Source organism: Lissotriton vulgaris, chromosome 7, assembly GCF_964263255.1.
Source record: "Lissotriton vulgaris chromosome 7, aLisVul1.2, whole genome shotgun sequence".
Taxonomy (NCBI): Eukaryota; Metazoa; Chordata; class Amphibia; order Caudata; family Salamandridae; genus Lissotriton; species Lissotriton vulgaris.
The window spans coordinates 169,707,149-169,727,099 of record NC_141695.1 but is presented as its reverse complement, the minus strand read 5'-3'; the positions used below and the strand labels follow the sequence as shown (position 1 = coordinate 169,727,099).

At 42.7% G+C, this 19,951-nt stretch overlaps 1 protein-coding gene across 1 annotated transcript in view; it reads left to right on the top strand.

Annotated features, from left to right (window-relative positions):
* Nucleotides 1-14,788: 14,788 nt before the first annotated feature.
* The window catches only part of LOC147701089 (uncharacterized), a 546,834-nt gene continuing 541,671 nt past the window's right edge, over nt 14,789-19,951 (top strand). Inside the window, 1 exon segment of the mRNA XM_086929303.1 lies at nt 14,789-16,616. Within this exon segment, the coding sequence (XP_086785429.1) occupies nt 14,837-16,616 (1,780 nt within the window). The 5' untranslated portion in view covers nt 14,789-14,836.

The window sequence follows — 19,951 nt, the reverse complement described above, 5'->3', positions numbered from 1 at the left end:
AGCATTGTAGAGTGGAGTTGAGTGGGGGAGTAGAGTGCCATAGAGAGGATTTGTTGGAGTACAGTGTCATAGAGTGGATTTATTGGAGTATAGTGTCGTAGTGTGGAGCGAAGGATCACAGTGTCTTAGAGTGCAGTGGGGAGTAGAGCGCCTTAGGGAGGATTTGGTGGAGTACAGTGTCATAGTGTGTAGTGAAAGATCACAGTGTCGCAGAGTGAAGTGGGGGTGTTAAGTGCCATAGATAGAATTTATTGGATTACAGTGTCATAGTGTGTAATGAAGGATCACAGTGCCATAGTGTGGAGTGGGGTAGTAGAGTGCCGTATAGAGGATTTGTTGGAGTACAATGTTGTAGAGTGGAGTAAAGGATCACAGTGTCGTAGAGTGAGGGAGTAGAGTGCCGTATAGAGTATTTGTTGGAGTAGAGTGTCGTAGAGTGGATTTGTTGGAGTACAGTGTCATAGACTGGAGTGAAGGATCACAGTGTCGGAGAGTGGAGTGGGGGAGTAGAGTGCCGTAGAGAGGATTTGTTAGAGTACAGTGTCGCAGAGTGTGGTGAAGGATCACAGTGCCGTAGAGTGGAGTGGGACAGTAGAGTGCCACAGAGAGGATTTGTTGGAGCACAGTGTCATAGTGGGGAGTGAAGGATCATAGCGTCATAGAGTGGAGTGGGGGAGTAGAGTGTTGTAGAGAGGATTTGTTGGACTACGGTGTTGTAGAGTGGAGTGAAGGAATGCAGTCTTATAGAGTGGAGTGGGGGAGTAGAATGCCGTAGAGAGGATTTGTTGGAGTACAGTGTCCTAGAGTGGAGCGAAGGATCACAGTGTCGTGGAGTGAGGTAGTAGAGTGCCGTAGAGATGATGTGTTGAGTACAGTGTAATAGTGTGGAGGGTAGGATCACAGTGTCATAGAGTGGAGTGGGAGACTAGTGTGCCGTAGAGACGATTTGTTGGAGTACAGTGTCGTAGAGTGGATTTGTTGGAGTACAGTGTCGTAGACTGGAGTGAAGGATCACAGTGTTGTAGCGTGGAGTGGTGGAGTAGAGTGCCATAGAGAGGATTTGTTGGAGTACAGTGTCGTAGAGTGGAGCGAAGGATCACAGTGTCGGAGAGTGGAGTGGGGGAGTAGAGTGCCGTAGAGAGGATTTGTTGGAGTACAGTGTCGTAGAGTGTGGTGAAGGATCACAGTGCCGTAGAGTAGGGTAGTAGAGTGCCATCGAGAGGATTTGTTGGAGAAAAGTGTCATAGTGTGGAGCGAAGGATCACAGTGTTGTAGTGTGGAGTGGGGGAGTAGAGTGCAGACAAGAGGATTTGTTGGAGTACAGTGTCTTAGAGTGGAGTGAAGGATAACAGTGCTGTAGAGTGGAGTGGGAGAGTAGAGTGCCATTGAGAGTATTTGTTGGAGTAGAGTGTAGTAGAGTGGATTTGTTGGAGTACAGTGTCATAGACTGGAGTGAAGGATCACAGTGTTGTAGCGTGGAGTGGTGGAGAAGAGTGCCATAGAGAGGATTTGTTGGAGTACAGTGTCGTAGAGTGGAGCGAAGGATCACAGTGTCGGAGAGTGGAGTGGGGGAGTAGAGTGCCGTAGAGAGGATTTGTTAGAGTACAGTGTCGTAGAGTGTGGTGAAGGATCACAGTGCCGTAGAGTGGGGTAGTAGAGTGCCATCGAGAGGATTTGTTGGAGAAAAGTGTCATAGTGTGGAGCGAAGGATCACAGTGTTGTAGTGTGGAGTGGGGGAGTAGAGTGCAGACAAGAGGGTTTGTTGGAGTACAGTGTCTTAGAGTGGAGTGAAGAAACACAGTGTCGTAGAGTGGAGTGGGGGAGTAGAGTGCTGTAGAGAGGATTTGTTGGAGTACAATGTCATAGTGTGGAGGGAAGGATTACAGTGTTGTAGAGTGGAGTGGGAGAGTAGAGTACCATAAAGTGTCGTAGAGTGGGGGAGTACTGCTGTAGAGAAGATTTGTTGGAGTACAGTGTTGTAGAGGGGAGTGAAGGAAAACAGTGTCGTGGAGTGGGGGAGTAGAGTGCCGTAGAGAGGAATTGTTAGAGTACAGTTCCGTAGACTGGAGTGAAGGATCACAGTGATGCAGAGTGGAGTGGGGGCGTAAATTGCCATAGAGAGGATTTGTTGGAGTACAGTGGTGTAGACTGGTGTGAAGGATCACAGTGCCGTAGAGTGGAGTCTGGGAGTAGAGTGGCATAGAGAGAAATTGTTGGAGTACAGTGTCATAGTGTGTAATGAAGGTTCACAGTATCGTAGAGTGGAGTGGGGGAGTAGAGTGCTGTAAAGAGGATTTGTTAGAGTACAGTGTTGTAGAGCGGAGCGAAGGATCACAGTGTTGTGCAGTGGGGGAGTAGCATGCCGACGAGAGGATTTATTGGAGTACAGTCCCATAGACTGAAATGAAGGATTCAAAGTGTCGTAGAGTGGAGTGGCGAGTAGAGTGCGGTAGAGAGGATTTGTTGGAGTACAGTGTCCTAGAGTGGAGCGAAGGATCACAGTGTCGTAGAGTGGAGTAGGGGAGTAGAGTGCTGTAGAGAGTATTTGTTGGAGTACAGTGTCGTAGGGTGAAGTGGGAGAGTGGAGTGCCGTAGAGATGATTTTTTGGAGTATTGCGTCATAGTGTGAAGTGAAGGATCACCCCGTCGTCAAGTGGAGTGGAGGAGTAGAGTGCCGTAGAGAGGATTGGTTGCAGTATAGTATCATAGTGTGTAGTGAAGAATGACTGTGTCTTAGAGTGGAGTGGGGGGTACAAAAGGGGGTGGTGATGGACGGAGCATCTGAGCCAACCAAACACTCACACCCAGCCAACAGATCCGGGTTTAATCCATCACCGTTCTTTAGCCCACTCTGCCACCCCAGTTCAGACATGGCCATATGCAAATCAGTCTGACCCTGTGCCTCATGGGAACAGTCCAGCCCGAACTGCCAAGCCATGCCCTCCATGGACCGGAAACAAGCTTCTGAGGACCGGTTTCTGGCATTTCAGCCGTCTTCAGCCCTGCTTGCTTGAATCCAGTGGCAAAGTGAGCGAGGGACTCACGTCTGAGCATACCCTGCCTACTTATAGAGAACAAAGCGGTACAAAAGGGGGTGGTGATGGACGGAGCATCTGACCAATCAAACACTCACACCCAGTCAACAGATCCGGGTTTAATCCAACACTGTTCTTTAGCCCACTCTGCCACCCCAGTTCAGACATGGCCATATGCAAATCAGTCTGACCCTGTGCCTCATGAGAACAGTCCAGCCCGAACTGCCAAGCCGTGCCTTCCCTGGACCGGAAACAAGCTTCTGAGGACAGGTTTCTGGCATTTCAGCCGTCTTCAGCCCGGCTTGCTTGAATCCAGTGGCAAAGTGAGCGAGGGACTCACGTCTGAGCATACCCTGCCAATTTATGGCGAACAAAGCGGTACAAAAGGGGGTGGTGATGGACGGAGCATCTGAACCAATCAAACACTCACACCCAGTCAACAGATCTGGGTTTAATCCATCACCGTTCTTGAGCCCACTTTGCCAACCCAGTTCAGACATGGCCATAGAGTGGAGTGGGAGCGTATAGATCCGTAGAGAGGATTTATTGGAGTACAGTGTCATAGTGTGGAGTGAAGGATCACAGTGTCGTAGAGTGGAGTGTGGGAGTAAAGTGCCATAGAGAGGATTTGTTGGAGCACAGTGTCATAGTGTAGAGTGAAGGATTATAGCATTGTAGAGTGGAGTGTGGGAGTAGAGTGCCATAGAGAGGATTTGTTGGAGCACAGTGTCATAGTGTAGAGTGAAGGATTACAGCATTGTAGAGTGGAGTGGAGTGGGGGAGTAGAGTGCCATAGAGAGGATTTGTTGGAGTACAGTGTCGTAGAGTGGATGTATTGGAGTATAGTGTCGTAGTGTGGAGCGAAGGATCACAGTGTCTTAGAGTGCAGTGGGGGAGTAGAGCGCCTTAGGGAGGATTTGGTGGAGTACAGTGTCATAGTGTGTAGTGAAAGATCACAGTGTCGCAGAGTGAAGTGGGGGTGTTAAGTGCCATAGATAGAATTTATTGGATTACAGTGTCATTGTGTGTAATGAAGGATCACAGTGCCATAGTGTGGAGTGGGGTAGTAGAGTGCCGTATAGAGGATTTGTTGGAGTACAATGTTGTAGAGTGGAGCGAAGGATCACAGTGTCGTAGAGTGAGGGAGTAGAGTGCCGTAGAGAGGATTTGTTGGAGTATAGGGTCATAGTGTGTAGTGAAGAATCACTGTGTCTTAGAGTGGAGTGGGGGCGTTTAGTTCCATAGAGAGGATTTATTGGAGTACAGTGTCATAGTGTGGAGTGAAGGATCACAGTGTCGTAGAGTAGAGTGTGGGAGTAGAGTGCCATAGAGAGGATTTGTTGGAGCAGTGTCTTTCATTTTTACATTTTTTATTGTTCTCCCGAGGGGATAAGTCATCAGCACATACAAAACATATATGTAACAAATCATAAAATTCAATATGAGAGCATTTATACAGCCGATTAACCAATCAACATTTCACATCGCTAAATGTTCATGAATTGCACCCCAAATTAACATACCAAGTCTCTGTTTCTTTGCCCCCTTTAAAGCATACAGACTCCACACCAACTCATAAAGATTATATAATTCAGCTCTTCAAAATTTAAATGCGGGAGGTTCCTCTTGTAACCAATCAGAGGCGATACAAAGACGTGCGGCAGTCATAGCCACAAATAACAAATACCTATATTTGTATAAAACAGTTCCCTTCTTCACGTTATCCCCTATTCCGAGTAGCATAAGTGCTGGAGAAATCTTCACCGTAGTCTTTGTAATCATAGTGAGAAAACTTTCAATATAAGTCAACAATGGGTGCAGTTTAGTACAGCTAAAAAAATATATGAATACTATCAGCATTATCATTTTTACAACTGAAGCATTTCCCATCATATTGTGAGCCCCACTTCTTCATCCGCTCTGGAGTGTAATATAATCTAAGCATAGTCTTAAAAAACTGAGCCTTCAAGTTAGCGGTTAAGAACGCTTCCCTGGACATCACCATTGCATCTTCTATTCTTAGACCAGGGTTCCCCCAGCTGATGCTGCCAATACACGTTGAACTTCTGTAAGTCATCAGGTCTATGATCCATTAATATATTCTACAGAAGTTCAATTTTATTCCGTGTACGAATAGCCTCTACTATAGGAACAGTATCAGGTAGAATATGCCTTTGATTTACAAAATCCCTTACTTGCAGATATTTAAAGAAGGATGATTTAGTCAACAGATCTGGGTTTAATCCATCACCGTTCTTGAGCCCACTTTGCCAACCCAGTTCAGACATGGCCATAGAGTGGAGTGGGAGCGTATAGATCCGTAGAGAGGATTTGTTGGAGTACAGTGTCGTAGAGTGGAGCGAAGGATCACAGTGTCGTAGAGTGGAGTGTGGGAGTAAAGTGCCATAGAGAGGATTTGTTGGAGCACAGTGTCATAGTGTAGAGTGAAGGATTATAGCATTGTAGAGTGGAGTGTGGGAGTAGAGTGCCATAGAGAGGATTTGTTGGAGCACAGTGTCATAGTGTAGAGTGAAGGATTACAGCATTGTAGAGTGGAGTGGAGTGGGGGAGTAGAGTGCCATAGAGAGGATTTGTTGGAGTACAGTGTCGTAGAGTGGATGTATTGGAGTATAGTGTCGTAGTGTGGAGCGAAGGATCACAGTGTCTTAGAGTGCAGTGGGGGAGTAGAGCGCCTTAGGGAGGATTTGGTGGAGTACAGTGTCATAGTGTGTAGTGAAAGATCACAGTGTCGCAGAGTGAAGTGGGGGTGTTAAGTGCCATAGATAGAATTTATTGGATTACAGTGTCATAGTGTGTAATGAAGGATCACAGTGCCATAGTGTGGAGTGGGGTAGTAGAGTGCCGTATAGAGGATTTGTTGGAGTACAATGTTGTAGAGTGGAGCGAAGGATCACAGTGTCGTAGAGTGAGGGAGTAGAGTGCCGTAGAGAGGATTTGTTGGAGTATAGGGTCATAGTGTCAGGTGAAGAATCACTGTGTCTTAGAGTGGAGTGGGGGCGTTTAGTTCCATAGAGAGGATTTATTGGAGTACAGTGTCATAGTGTGGAGTGAAGGATCACAGTGTCGTAGAGTAGAGTGTGGGAGTAGAGTGCCATAGAGAGGATTTGTTGGAGCAGTGTCTTTCATTTTTACATTTTTTATTGTTCTCCCGAGGGGATAAGTCATCAGCACATACAAAACATATATGTAACAAATCATAAAATTCAATATGAGAGCATTTATACAGCCGATTAACCAATCAACATTTCACATCGCTAAATGTTCATGAATTGCACCCCAAATTAACATACCAAGTCTCTGTTTCTTTGCCCCCTTTAAAGCATACAGACTCCACTCCAACTCATAAAGATTATATAATTCAGCTCTTCAAAATTTAAATGCGGGAGGTTCCTCTTGTAACCAATCAGAGGCGATACAAAGACGTGCGGCAGTCTTAGCCACAAATAACAAATACCTATATTTGTATAAAACAGTTCCCTTCTTCACGTTATCCCCTATTCCGAGTAGCATAAGTGCTGGAGAAATCTTCACCGTAGTCTTTGTAATCATAGTGAGAAAACTTTCAATATAAGTCAACAATGGGTGCAGTTTAGTACAGCTAAAAAAATATATGAATACTATCAGCATTATCATTTTTACAACTGAAGCATTTCCCATCATATTGTGAGCCCCACTTCTTCATCCGCTCTGGAGTGTAATATAATCTAAGCATAGTCTTAAAAAACTGAGCCTTCAAGTTAGCGGTTAAGAACGCTTCCCTGGACATCACCATTGCATCTTCTATTCTTAGACCAGGGTTCCCCCAGCTGATGCTGCCAATACACGTTGAACTTCTGTAAGTCATCAGGTCTATGATCCATTAATATATTCTACAGAAGTTCAATTTTATTCCGTGTACGAATAGCCTCTACTATAGGAACAGTATCAGGTAGAATATGCCTTTGATTTACAAAATACCTTACTTGCAGATATTTAAAGAAGGATGATTTAGTCAACAGATCTGGGTTTAATCCATCACCGTTCTTGAGCCCACTTTGCCAACCCAGTTCAGACATGGCCATAGAGTGGAGTGGGAGCGTATAGATCCGTAGAGAGGATTTATTGGAGTACAGTGTCATAGTGTGGAGTGAAGGATCACAGTGTCGTAGAGTGGAGTGTGGGAGTAAAGTGCCATAGAGAGGATTTGTTGGAGCACAGTGTCATAGTGTAGAGTGAAGGATTATAGCATTGTAGAGTGGAGTGTGGGAGTAGAGTGCCATAGAGAGGATTTGTTGGAGCACAGTGTCATAGTGTAGAGTGAAGGATTACAGCATTGTAGAGTGGAGTGGAGTGGGGGAGTAGAGTGCCATAGAGAGGATTTGTTGGAGTACAGTGTCGTAGAGTGGATGTATTGGAGTATAGTGTCGTAGTGTGGAGCGAAGGATCACAGTGTCTTAGAGTGCAGTGGGGGAGTAGAGCGCCTTAGGGAGGATTTGGTGGAGTACAGTGTCATAGTGTGTAGTGAAAGATCACAGTGTCGCAGAGTGAAGTGGGGTGTTAAGTGCCATAGATAGAATTTATTGGATTACAGTGTCATAGTGTGTAATGAAGGATCACAGTGCCATAGTGTGGAGTGGGGTAGTAGAGTGCCGTATAGAGGATTTGTTGGAGTACAATGTTGTAGAGTGGAGCGAAGGATCACAGTGTCGTAGAGTGAGGGAGTAGAGTGCCGTAGAGAGGATTTGTTGGAGTATAGGGTCATAGTGTCAGGTGAAGAATCACTGTGTCTTAGAGTGGAGTGGGGGCGTTTAGTTCCATAGAGAGGATTTATTGGAGTACAGTGTCATAGTGTGGAGTGAAGGATCACAGTGTCGTAGAGTAGAGTGTGGGAGTAGAGTGCCATAGAGAGGATTTGTTGGAGCAGTGTCTTTCATTTTTACATTTTTTATTGTTCTCCCGAGGGGATAAGTCATCAGCACATACAAAACATATATGTAACAAATCATAAAATTCAATATGAAAGCATTTATACAGCCGATTAACCAATCAACATTTCACCATTGCATCTTCTATTCTTAGACCAGGGTTCCCCCAGCTGATGCTGCCAATACACGTTGAACTTCTGTAAGTCATCAGGTCTATGATCCATTAATATATTCTACAGAAGTTCAATTTTATTCCGTGTACGAATAGCCTCTACTATAGGAACAGTATCAGGTAGAATATGCCTTTGATTTACAAAATCCCTTACTTGCAGATATTTAAAGAAGGATGATTTAGTTAATTGATATTTTGATGTCAAGCTCTCATAAGTTGCAATCGACCCATCTGATTCAAACATCCCCAATTTGCGTTACCCCCCTTTTCATCCATTCTTTAGCAACCCGGTCCCAAAAGATAGAGGGTGGTATTTTCTCTGCATCGAACGGTGTGTAATGTGTCAGTTTCCCTAAATGTATCATTCTGGAGACCTTCCTCCAAACTGCATAGGCAGATTCCAGAACTTTATATAGTGTTCTCTTATAATAATTGCCTTCAAGTTCTTTAAATAAGCTGCGTCTAGCGTGAGTCCCTAGCAATAAATAAAATATGGATGGTGCCTCTGCCATATCCTCTACCGATTCCACGGTTAGTAACACTCACAATCTTTGTAAAAAGCATACATAGAAATATAGCAAGAAATCGGGGATAGCCCGACCACCTCTCTCGAGTCTCATTGCCCGACGGGATTTTCCCGGAGCCCAAAGAATTCTCGCATATACAGATTGCAACTGTTGACTGTAATGTGGTGGAATCTCTAGAGGTATAGCTCTAAAGAGATATAGAACTTTTGATAAAATACTAATTTTAATGATGTTCCCTCTGCCAATAATTGTTAATTGCAAGTGTCCCCATATGTCTAACAAATGCTTGATATGTTGAAGTGTGCTGACCCAATTGGTTTCAACAATATCTTTCATAGAAGTCTTGATTATGATACCAAGGTACGTTACTTCGGATACAACTCTAGGGTCGCTAGTTTGAATATTACTGGTACATAAAACATGTGTCTTTGCAGAGTTTAATTTGTATCCTGATAATAAACCAAATTCAAGGGCCAACCGCTCAATCTCTATTAGCGCCTCGTCTGGATTAACATTAGCCACCGCAACATCGTCTGCATAAGCAAATACTGTGTGTGATATGTTTTGCGCTATAATTGGTATAATTGATGCGGTGTTGGATAGTCTATTTAATAAAGGATTAATAAATAAGGCAAACAATAATGGCGAACACGGGCATCCTTGCCGAGTCCCTCTTGTGATTTTTATCAAGGATGATTTCCTGCCCATTGCTGCAATTCTAGCATTAGGGGCAGAGTATAACACTTGAACTGCAGTCAGAAATTTATCTCCAAAACCTGATCTTCGCGTTACCTCCCATAACTAGTGCCATTCTACGCGATCAAACGCTTTCTTAGCGTCAAGTAATATTAAAGCCAATGCACGGTTTTCTGCCTGAGCGATATCAAAAAGAGTTATAACTTTATTTATATGTGTCACTGTACCTCTATTAGGAATAAATCCATGTTGGTTTAAGGAGACTAGCGGGGTGATAACTTTAGAGATGCAGTTAGCTATAACTTTTGAGTACAATTTGCTGTCACAGTTGAGTAAAGAAATCGGGCGGTATGAGCCCGGCATTTCTGGAGGTTTATCTTTTTTACTGAAAACCACAATGGTAGCATCATTCCATGACAATGGTGCTTTACCATTTTGTGCTGTTCTAAAAGTATCTAAAAATATATTTTAGTTGCTCAAAAAATAATTTGTAGACTTCACCGGAATGTAATCTGGTCCTGCAGCCTTACCATTCACCAGACTTTTTACCGCCAATTCTAACTCTTCCAGAGAAAAAGGGCTTTCCAACCACTCCTTATCATTATCACTTAGTTGTATAAAATCCCCCAAATCAAAAATTGAATCTACTCTGTCAACTATTTGTTGCGTGTATAATTCCGTATAGAATTGCTGAAAAATATCTAGAATTTTATCTGGATCTTGTTGAACATTACCATATTGATCCTGCAGTTTAGAAATAGATCTTGATGTTGATTGCATCTTTAACCGTAAAGCGAGGGATCTACTAATTGCCTCACCATATACATGCAATTGTCTCTTATGTACCAAATACTTTCTTGCATTTTCTATACTCCAGATCCCTGAAATCTTAGCCTGACTTCTAGCTACCTTATCCTCCGCTTCTCTTATATCCCTTAGGCTATCAGCTTTTTGTAACTCCTTTATTAGATTCTCCTCCGAATTTTTTAAAGCACTATACAGATCTTGCATTTCCGCCCTTAACTTTTTCTGACGATAATAACCAAAACCCCTCTGAAGCAAGCTTTAAATGTATCCTATACTATGTCTATACTGGCCGAGCACAAATTCACGTTAATAAATTCCTTTATCCATTTTGACATAACCGTCTGAAATTCTTCATCTAGACAAAGTTTTCTATCAAAAGTAAAAGTTCTCCCCTCATAGGCAATCTTCAAGTCAGGTATACTTAAGACAATTGGTGCATGGTCAGATGTAACTTTAGGAAATAATTCAACCTGAGCGTCCGTTAATATCGATAAGGGAGCAAAAAAATAATCTAACCGTGCCATTTTCCTATGTAAAAACGAGTAAGAACTATAGCCTGGTAATTCGGGATTCATGTTACTCCAAGTATCTACTAAGCCATGATCTGTTATCAAATTACATAAAGCCTTGAACACACGGGGTTTACGTCCCTTATAATTATGGAGCACAGTGTCATAGTGTAGAGTGAAGGATTATAGTGTTGCAGAGTGGAGTGGGGGAGTAGAGTGCTGTAGAGATTATTTGTTGGAGTACAGAGTTGTAGAGTGGAGCGAAGGATCACAGTGTCATAGAGTAGAGTGGGGTGTCAAGTGCTGACGAGAGGATTTGTTGGAGTACAGTGTTGTAGAGTGGAGTGTAGGATCATAGTGTCATAGAGTGGAGTGGGGGAGTAGAGTGCCATAGAGGGTTTGTTGGAGTACAGTGTCATAGATTGGAGTGTAGGATCATAGTGTCATAGAGTGGAGTGGGGGAGTAGAGTGCCATAGAGGATTTGTTGGAGTACAGTGTCATAGTGTGGACTGAAAGATCACAGTGTCGTAGAGTGGAGTGGTAGTGGAGTGGGAGAGTAGAGTGCCGTAGAGAAGATTTGTTGGAGTACAGTTTCATTGTGTGGAGTGAAGGATCACAGTGTCGTAGAGCGGAGTGGGGGAGTAGAGTGCATTAGAGAGAATTTGTTGGAGTATAGTGTTGTAGTGTTGGTATCGCTTAACGTTGCGGCCAAACTGTTATCAGGAACTAAAAGAAATAACATCTTTCCGTCCTGGAAAGTTCTGAACTGGCTGCCCTACGAGGCAAGAATGCACCTAAAGATAGCTTGCATGACCCATAATGCCCTGCATTATAGTACCTCCAGTTACTTCGCTCTAAAGTTTGAGTGATCAGGAGGATTCAGACAACTGCGAAGTGCGAGTTCACTACTGAAACCACAATCCTTCCATAAAAAAAGAACTGGTTGCAGAGCATTCTCAGGGATTGCACCGAAGGTTTGAAACTCCCTACCTCCAGTGGTACGTGGAATCTCTTCCTTTACCTCCTTCAAAAAAGAAGTAAAAATGCTTCTAATGAACAAATTCACATCCTAAGACTTTAATTCTATGTTGACCTCTAGTCACCTATGTGATCCATATATTATATTATTGCCTACATGTTTTATATTGAAGGCAATGCCAAATGTGTGTTTACTTCTTCAACCACCTACTGTTTAATAAATGTGTTTTGTGAAACATTCTGATTCCCTCGGGGATCATTCTTTGTTGACTACTAGTCACCTATGCTATCCATACACTACTATCTACCTCTTTTGTACTGAATGGGGAATACGAATGTATGTTTATTACCTCAACCATCTACTGTTTAATAACTAAGGAGATGAAGATGTTAGTATCGAGTCAGGGTATTTCAGTGGTTGCTGCTCTAGGGGTGTGATGAGGGTTCAGGCTATAATGATGAAAAATGTTGGTTGAAACAAGCTGCAAGGGTAATGGTAAATGAATGCGGTTGGGTAAACTGATGAAGGTGGATAGGGAGGAAGGGAAGGGGGTGGAGCAATACAAGTAGTGGGGAGAGGGGAGGATACAGAATGAACGAGGTACCCGTGGGATGACTAAAGGGCTAGGATGAGCTTGGGTCAGGGAGGAAACATATTCATCACATAGAGCTTGATGAGTGAGGAAAATGTCATCAAGTAATTCTAGGCTGCATTCAGATGCTTGGATGAGGATAATCCCATTATTATAAAGGGAGATGGTTGCCTCTGCTCGGCAAACAATAGAGGGAGTTGCAGAGAGTCTGAGACCTTGGGGAGTTTTCGTGTATTCAGTGATCCGGGGCAGAGAGCAAAGGGCTTTCCTTCATTGTGCTGGTGTTTTAGTGTAGAAGACAAGGTCACTTATGGTAGCTCCTTTATTTGTGCAGACATAGGGAGTGGAAATAAGGGTTTCTGGGAGACATTTGAGAAGCCTGTGTTTTCAGTTCTTGAATACGCTTTCAGATAGTTTATGGTGGAATATGATAGTGTAGTTTGGAGTCTAGTGATCTTTGAGAAAGGGAATCCATGGCTAAGGGCTCCAAATTTCCAGAGTGGAAAGAGGGAAGGGACCGGAGTACTACATGCTCACATGGGGGGAAGCTGAGGGGAGTGGAGGAGAAGGGGGGATGGTCAGATAAATAAAGGAAGGGATGGAGCTTATCATGGGGTGCCTGGTGGAAAGTTCCATGACTACGTTCTACAAAGACAGCCCATTAAACAGCAGCATCATGACAGAAGACGTCCAGAGAGAAGAAGATACTCTTTCTGTTTTGGGCTTCCCAGCGTTATATGCATGCGATTACTATGTGGAAATCAGCAAATCCTGAAGAGAGGGCCCAGCTGTGAATGTAACAAAGGAAAGTTGAAATACATTAGGTTAAACTAGATTTTGCAATTAGGAAGCTAGAATCCAGATTAGAGGGATAGTGGGTATAGGATGAACAGTGGCCTAGGACGCACTTAAAAATTCGATAGACCAAGCCAGTCTGGAATTCTAAGTAGAATTAGTAGAATTAGTAGATGGCCGCCACCGTGGAAATACTTAGAAGCTATAGAACATGATAGGACTTAGCATGTCCTTCTTGAAAGAAGTACTATGTCAATATCTAGATATCTAGATTCCTAGAGTCTTAGAGACACCACCATTTTAGATTGGGCAGGGACCTTATATGGGGAAAGGGTCGATACATGATGCAGGGCTGACAAGGAAAAACCAAAGGAAATGATGGACGGAGCATTGACAATACAAGCACTCCCAGTCAACTGATCTGCAAGGCCCAGATAGAGCCTCTTTACGCCACAAGTGCCCCAAACACAATCAGCGCACAACAGGCTCCTGTAATCAGGCCTTGAGATAACAGCGAGGGGAATCCTCCCAAAAAATTGAGTTAGTAGTGAATGAAACCAGTCACCTCCATGAACAATAAGATTTGATGTATGGTACAACATCCTGATGTCCACCTTGCTGTCTTGAGTCTTCCTGATCCATCTCTTACTCCTAGAGCCGTTCTTGTTTTAACAAAACCTTGACCATATACATCTACCTAAAGCTGTAACTATTATATGTGTGCTTTGTGAGCGCCCTTTTTTTGCTAAGTTACTCTATGAACACCTTTGCTGAAATAAATAAGATGTGGCATGTTTAACCCGTTGACTGCGGCACAAATTTTGCCGCGGTGCGGGTGATTTATGACTGGGCGTGGTCAGGACAGTCCCCAGCCGTCCTCCGCACACTACCATTATGACGTCGGACGGCCGGGGGATGTCCAACGCCTGCAAAGGGTTCAAAGAACTTTCATGCAAATATCTCTGTATGGTTGAATGAGTCTTAAATATGTCTTCATAAGTTTCAACAATAGTAATAAATGAGATGCTTTTACAATCAATTAAAAATTGTACATGCACATTCAGGTATTTTCCATTTAAGTAATTTAAATCTCTTTACATCCTACAGAAAACAATCCTTGATTGCACAAAATGTTTAAGAATAATGAAGATAGTACTGTAACTCTGCAAAAGCAAAGTCCGAAACATGGAGTTCCAGTATTCAGGAAAACGTAAGTGCTGACAAAGGCAGTCGAACCTGAACATAAACTGACAGATCTTGGGAAGTACCGTCAAGGGCAATTCGGTGGTTCTACCAGTCTCAGTTGTGCACCTCCGTGCCTGAAGATGAAAAAATGACCTCTAGAAAAGGAAGGCAACACTGATCAACCACTTCTAATGTAACCATGTCCAATACCAGCTCTGATCATGAGGTGGTTACAGCAGTACTCTGCTTCCTAAAGTGATATCAGGCCACTATTCAATGCTGGGGGTGTATTGTAAACTCTTTCAGGCCATTCCACAACAACCAGCGAAAAGCACAGTTAACTGAAAGTTAAAAGAAATGAGGGTTCTGCTATATAAAACAAAGAGTACTGTCCCAGTGTGCACCGACCAGAAGGAAGATGGATCTTTACCTGCAAGCTTGCCGAACCATTATCCAGTCTAAAGACACAATCACCCATTAAGCAGCCTTACACACGTTATGAGTGTGGCAAGTATTTTGTGACCTTTTCATTTAGTGTTTAATCGGAAAGCAAATGAGCAAAATACCACACACATACAGGGAGTGTGAGAAAAACACAAGTGCTTTATCAGTCATGTTGGCCCTTCAGAAAGCACAGTCAAGAGATGTAGAAAAATACATACCCGACTCAGAGACACTAACCAAGAAAGAAAAAGCATACACTTGCAGTGAATGTAGAAGTAGTTTTTCCGAATCATCTAAACTCATGAGTCATCAGCGAACACACACAGGGGAAAAGCCATTCAAGTGCAATGAATGTGGGAAGAGCTTTTGTCAATTATCAACCCTAAAACGCAATCAGAAAACACACACTGGGGGAAAACCATTCAAGTGCAATGAATGTGGGAAGAGCTTTTGGCAATTATCAACCCTGAAAGAGCATCACAAAACACACACTGGGGAAAAACCATTCAAGTGCAATGAATGTGGGAAGAGCCTTAGTCAATTATCAAACCTAAAACGGCACGAGGAAACTCACAAAGGGGAAACATCATTCAAGTGCAGTGAATGTGGAAGTAGTTTTAGTGAATCTTCAACATTAAGGATTCATCGGCGAACACACACTGGAGAAAAACCATTCCAGTGCAGTGATTGTGGGAAGATCCTTAGTCAATTATCAAACCTAAAACCGCATCTGCGAGCACACACTGGGGAAAAACCATTCAAGTGCAATGAATGTGGGAAGAGCCTTAGTCAATTATCAAACCTAAAACGGCACGAGGAAACTCACAAAGGGGAAAAATCATTCAAGTGCAGTGAATGTGGAAGTAGTTTTAGTGAATCTTCAACATTAAGGATTCATCGGCGAACACACACTGGAGAAAATCCATTCCAGTGCAGTGATTGTGTGAAGAGAATTTGTAGCTTATCAGTCCTACATACACATCAGCGAGCACACACTGCGGAAAAAGCATACCATTGCAGTGAATGTGGAAGTAGTTTTAGTCAATCTTCAACATTAAGGATTCATCAGCGAACACACACTGGAGAAAAACCATTCCAGTGCAGTGAATGTGTGAAAAGCTTTAGTCTATTATCAAACCTAAAACAGCATCAGAAAACACACACTGGGGAAAAACCATTCAAGTGCAATGAATGTGTGAAGAGCTTTAGTCGATTATCGCACCTAAAACAGCATCAGAGAACACACACTGGGGAAAAACCATTCAAGTGCAATGAATGTGAGAAGAGCTTTATATGTTTATCAAGCCTAAAACAGCACCAGAGAACACACACTGGAGAAAAAACATTCAAGTGCAGTGAATGCCTGAAGAGCTTTTGTCTATTATCTACCCTAAAAGTGCATCACAAAACACACACTGGAGAAAAACCATACCTTTGCAGTGAATGTGGAAGTAGTTTTAGTCAATCTTCAACATTAAGGATGCATCAGCGAACACACACTGGAGAAAAACCATTCCAGTGCAGTGAATGTGTGAAAAGCTTTAGTCTATTATCAAACCTAAAACAGCATCAGAAAACACACACTGGGGAAAAACTATTCAAGTCCAATGAATGTGTGAAGAGCTTTAGTCTATTATCAAACCTAAAACAGCATCAGAGAACACACACTGGGGAAAAACCATTCAAGTGCAATGAATGTGGGAAGAGCTTTATAGGTTTATCAGACCTAAAACGGCATCAGAAAACACACACTGGGGAAAAACCATTCAAGTGCAATGAATGTGTGAAGAGCTTTAGTCGATTATCAAGCCTAAAACAGCATCAGAGAACACACACTGGGGAAAAACCATTCAAGTGCAATGAATGTGGGAAGAGCTTTATATGTTTATCAGACCTAAAACGGCACCAGAGAACACACACTGGGGAAAAACCATTCAAGTGCAGTGAATGTGGAAGTAGTTTTAGTCAATCGTCAACATTAAGGATTCATCAGCGAAGACACACAGGAGAAAAACCATATCATGGCAGTGAACGTGCAAAAAGCTTTTGTCAATCTTCAAATCTATAAAAACATCAGCGAGCACTCCACCATCAATGAACGTGTCTATTCTCTGCTATTGTTTATTTCCCTACAGTTAGGAAAAACATGAAATATCAGGAAACCCATTGGGAGACGAGCACAAAGTGGACTAAAAGTAAAGAAACATTGTTGGTTTTTATTCTGTGAGAGAGTTATAAAAAAAGAAATCCAAGCATACCTGACCATGCTAACTGTAAAATCAACACCGTGAATCATGTTTGTATTAAATAGGGTATGTTCAGCTAATTTTAGAGATTATTAATAAAACATATAAACCCAACACACTCAAAACTATTTAACAATCACAAAATGAAGATTCTTCAGTGCTGGCTGTGGTTTTGGTCATTTTATGCATCATTAATAGTTATGTGACAGTGGCCAGAGAACTGTGTAGAAAACTAGAAGTGAAAGCAGGAGAATGTGAGCGGCAGCTCTCTGGGTTAACCCTTGCAGTGCATGACATTTACCTCTGAAGCTCTGATGTGGAACAATTGATGATCAATGTCCGAATTTCCGTCTACGAGCCGTACTCGTCAGCACATTACACAACCTCGCATTTCATTAGCAACAAAAAAGTTAAAATCTCAAAGAAACTTGGCTCTACGCCTGGCTAGGAAAAACCCAGGAAACACAAGCTAATTTCACAACTACAAGCGAGCACGAAAAACCTTCAAATCATCTATATACAAGGACAAACAAATCACATTGGATCAGTTCTGGCTGAAGCTGGTTCAAGAAAGCAAGAACTCCAACACAAAGTTATTCTGGTCTCTAGTTAACAGGGGTCCTTTAGGTAAAAGTGGGCATGGTAGCACAAATATAACCTCAGAAGAATGGACTCAGTTTGTACCTAAACAATTCTGCGACCACTCAAACAGGGACGGTCATTCTAGCCCCCCATCAACTAATTTAGAGTTATTACCTTTTGAAGCCCAACGCATTGATAAGACAGAGCCTAACAACTTAGCTAATCATGTCCTGGAAGCAAAAACATTAGACGGAATGGAGCAAAGCGAAGACCCCTTACGGAGACCTTGACAACACCAGAAGTGTTAAGAAACAACATTGCCCGTGCAATCAGGAAAGCAAGGTCAGAAGGAGCTCCTGGGGCTAACGGTCTTCCTCAGGCCCTGTTTAAATCATACGTAGGATTCTGGTCGGACCACTTGGCCCCCCTGTTTTCATACTGTAGGCTAAACCACAACATCCCAGAGTCCTGGAAAGGAGCTATTATCCACCCAATCTATAAAAGTGGAAAGAGAAATGACTTCCGAATGATGGCGTCTAAGCAATGTCAGTTAACCGCGGCTCTTCGCTGCGTGACATTGCGCGCATGCGCATTGCTGCTTTAACGAAAATAAGGTTTTCTTGCTTTGTGAAAACTTTATTAATACGCTGCGCGCTGTGTGGAAATGGCGTGTTTACTGTTCTTTTAGTGTGCAATGTTGATACATGTAGGGCTGGCCTGACACCGTGATATAAATACATATGATTGCCTCATTTCAATATAAAGATTCAGGTTTTCATAATAAATAACAGAACTTTGTTCGTTGCGTCCATGCATTACAAATAACAAGTAAATTCAACCCTGTCATTAAGGCCGTGCGGCTTGATGGAATTTAAATGGTAAATGCAATAGTTTTTGTTAAAGCAGCAATGAACATGCGCGCAATGTCACGCAGCGTAAGAGCCGTGGTTAACTGACATCGCTTAGACGCCAACAGGAAGAAACAGCGAGTGGCGTTTGGGAGCAGAAACACACAGTACGAAGGTGAGCGAACACGCGAGCAGCAGGATAAAATTAATGCGGTCAGTTTGAACGTATGGGGGAAGCTTTGCAATATAAATGTAGGCATGAACAGCAGCGCTAATAATTATATACCATCCCCAAATAAACAAAATCACAACCGAGTTGAGGAAACAGACCTCGTATTCAATAAAATACATGCCACCAGTAACCATGCACAACGAGGCTGAATACGAACACGAAATACCGAAACACATAGTCGAAAAGCGTGCGCTGAGCACACATGTTGATCTCTCGCACGAAGACTGTTTCCAGAGCGCTGCAGAGCAATAGAGAACTGAGACTCAGACATGGACAGCTGAAGACACGGCGCGTAATATATGAGCGATCAGCACACTAGTGAATCCACAAAGTATATCACCAGTAAGCATTTAATATAATTGAAACATGGGCACTTCTTGATATTAAGGAGTACAACATATTATGTTTATTTTTTTAGAACATTTCCTTGATGAAGGCGACCAATCGCCGAAATGCATTGGAATGATGGGAATATTCATGATGCATAGCAGGAATGTTGTGTTAAGATAACACCAAATTATATGTGATTTGAAATAAATGAGCACTTCACAGTGAATATCGAGTGGAAGATCATTCAATGAAATACTAACTGGATATTACAGCAACAATCCAGTGCCTTGGGAGACAGTCATATGAACCATAGGACTGCTATCTACTAGATTTATGATTACACTCCAGGCGGGGATAAATAGAAAACTTCAGGAAGCTGACAGAAGCAGTACACGACCAAAACCAAAGCCTAATAGCCGTATAGCCTTTCTGCCTCAGGATATACCGGTTGGTAAAGGCCCTGAACCTGTGTTTTAGCCCCGAGCCGCAGGCCCTTTGCAGCAGGCTATTAAACTACAGTAAGGCCTGTCTGACTAGAACAGTACGTTGGGAAATCATGCATTTGATTGCATGTTTAAAACAGAACTTAACTGCAAAGCTGAAATAAGTCTAGACATATTTAAACATTGCCAATTGAATAGAATTATAGTGTAGTTCCTATATTCCCAATAGGCTCAGCGCATTGGAATAACATAAACAATAGTGTAGACGTGGGGCTGAGGTCGACTAGGTCTCTATTGAATATGTTAGGCTTAATTATGAATGTCAGCTAGCTCAGAGGTCACTAGAAACTTTCTCGAATTCACAAGAAGGGATTAGTTTCTGACCGCATAAACATGACAACTTTGCTCCCCAATAACAAGGAGGATATCTCCAAAGTCGCGGAAACAATAGATAGCTATTTTACTCAGTCACTTGTGCATGCTTAGTTTCACCAGAAGTGCAGAGAAACAAAGAGACGGGCATTTTCAATAAAAGAAGTTATTTATTGAACAGGCTTCTTTCTCATGCAACAGAAGTGAATTGCTACAGTCGCAATACTTGTC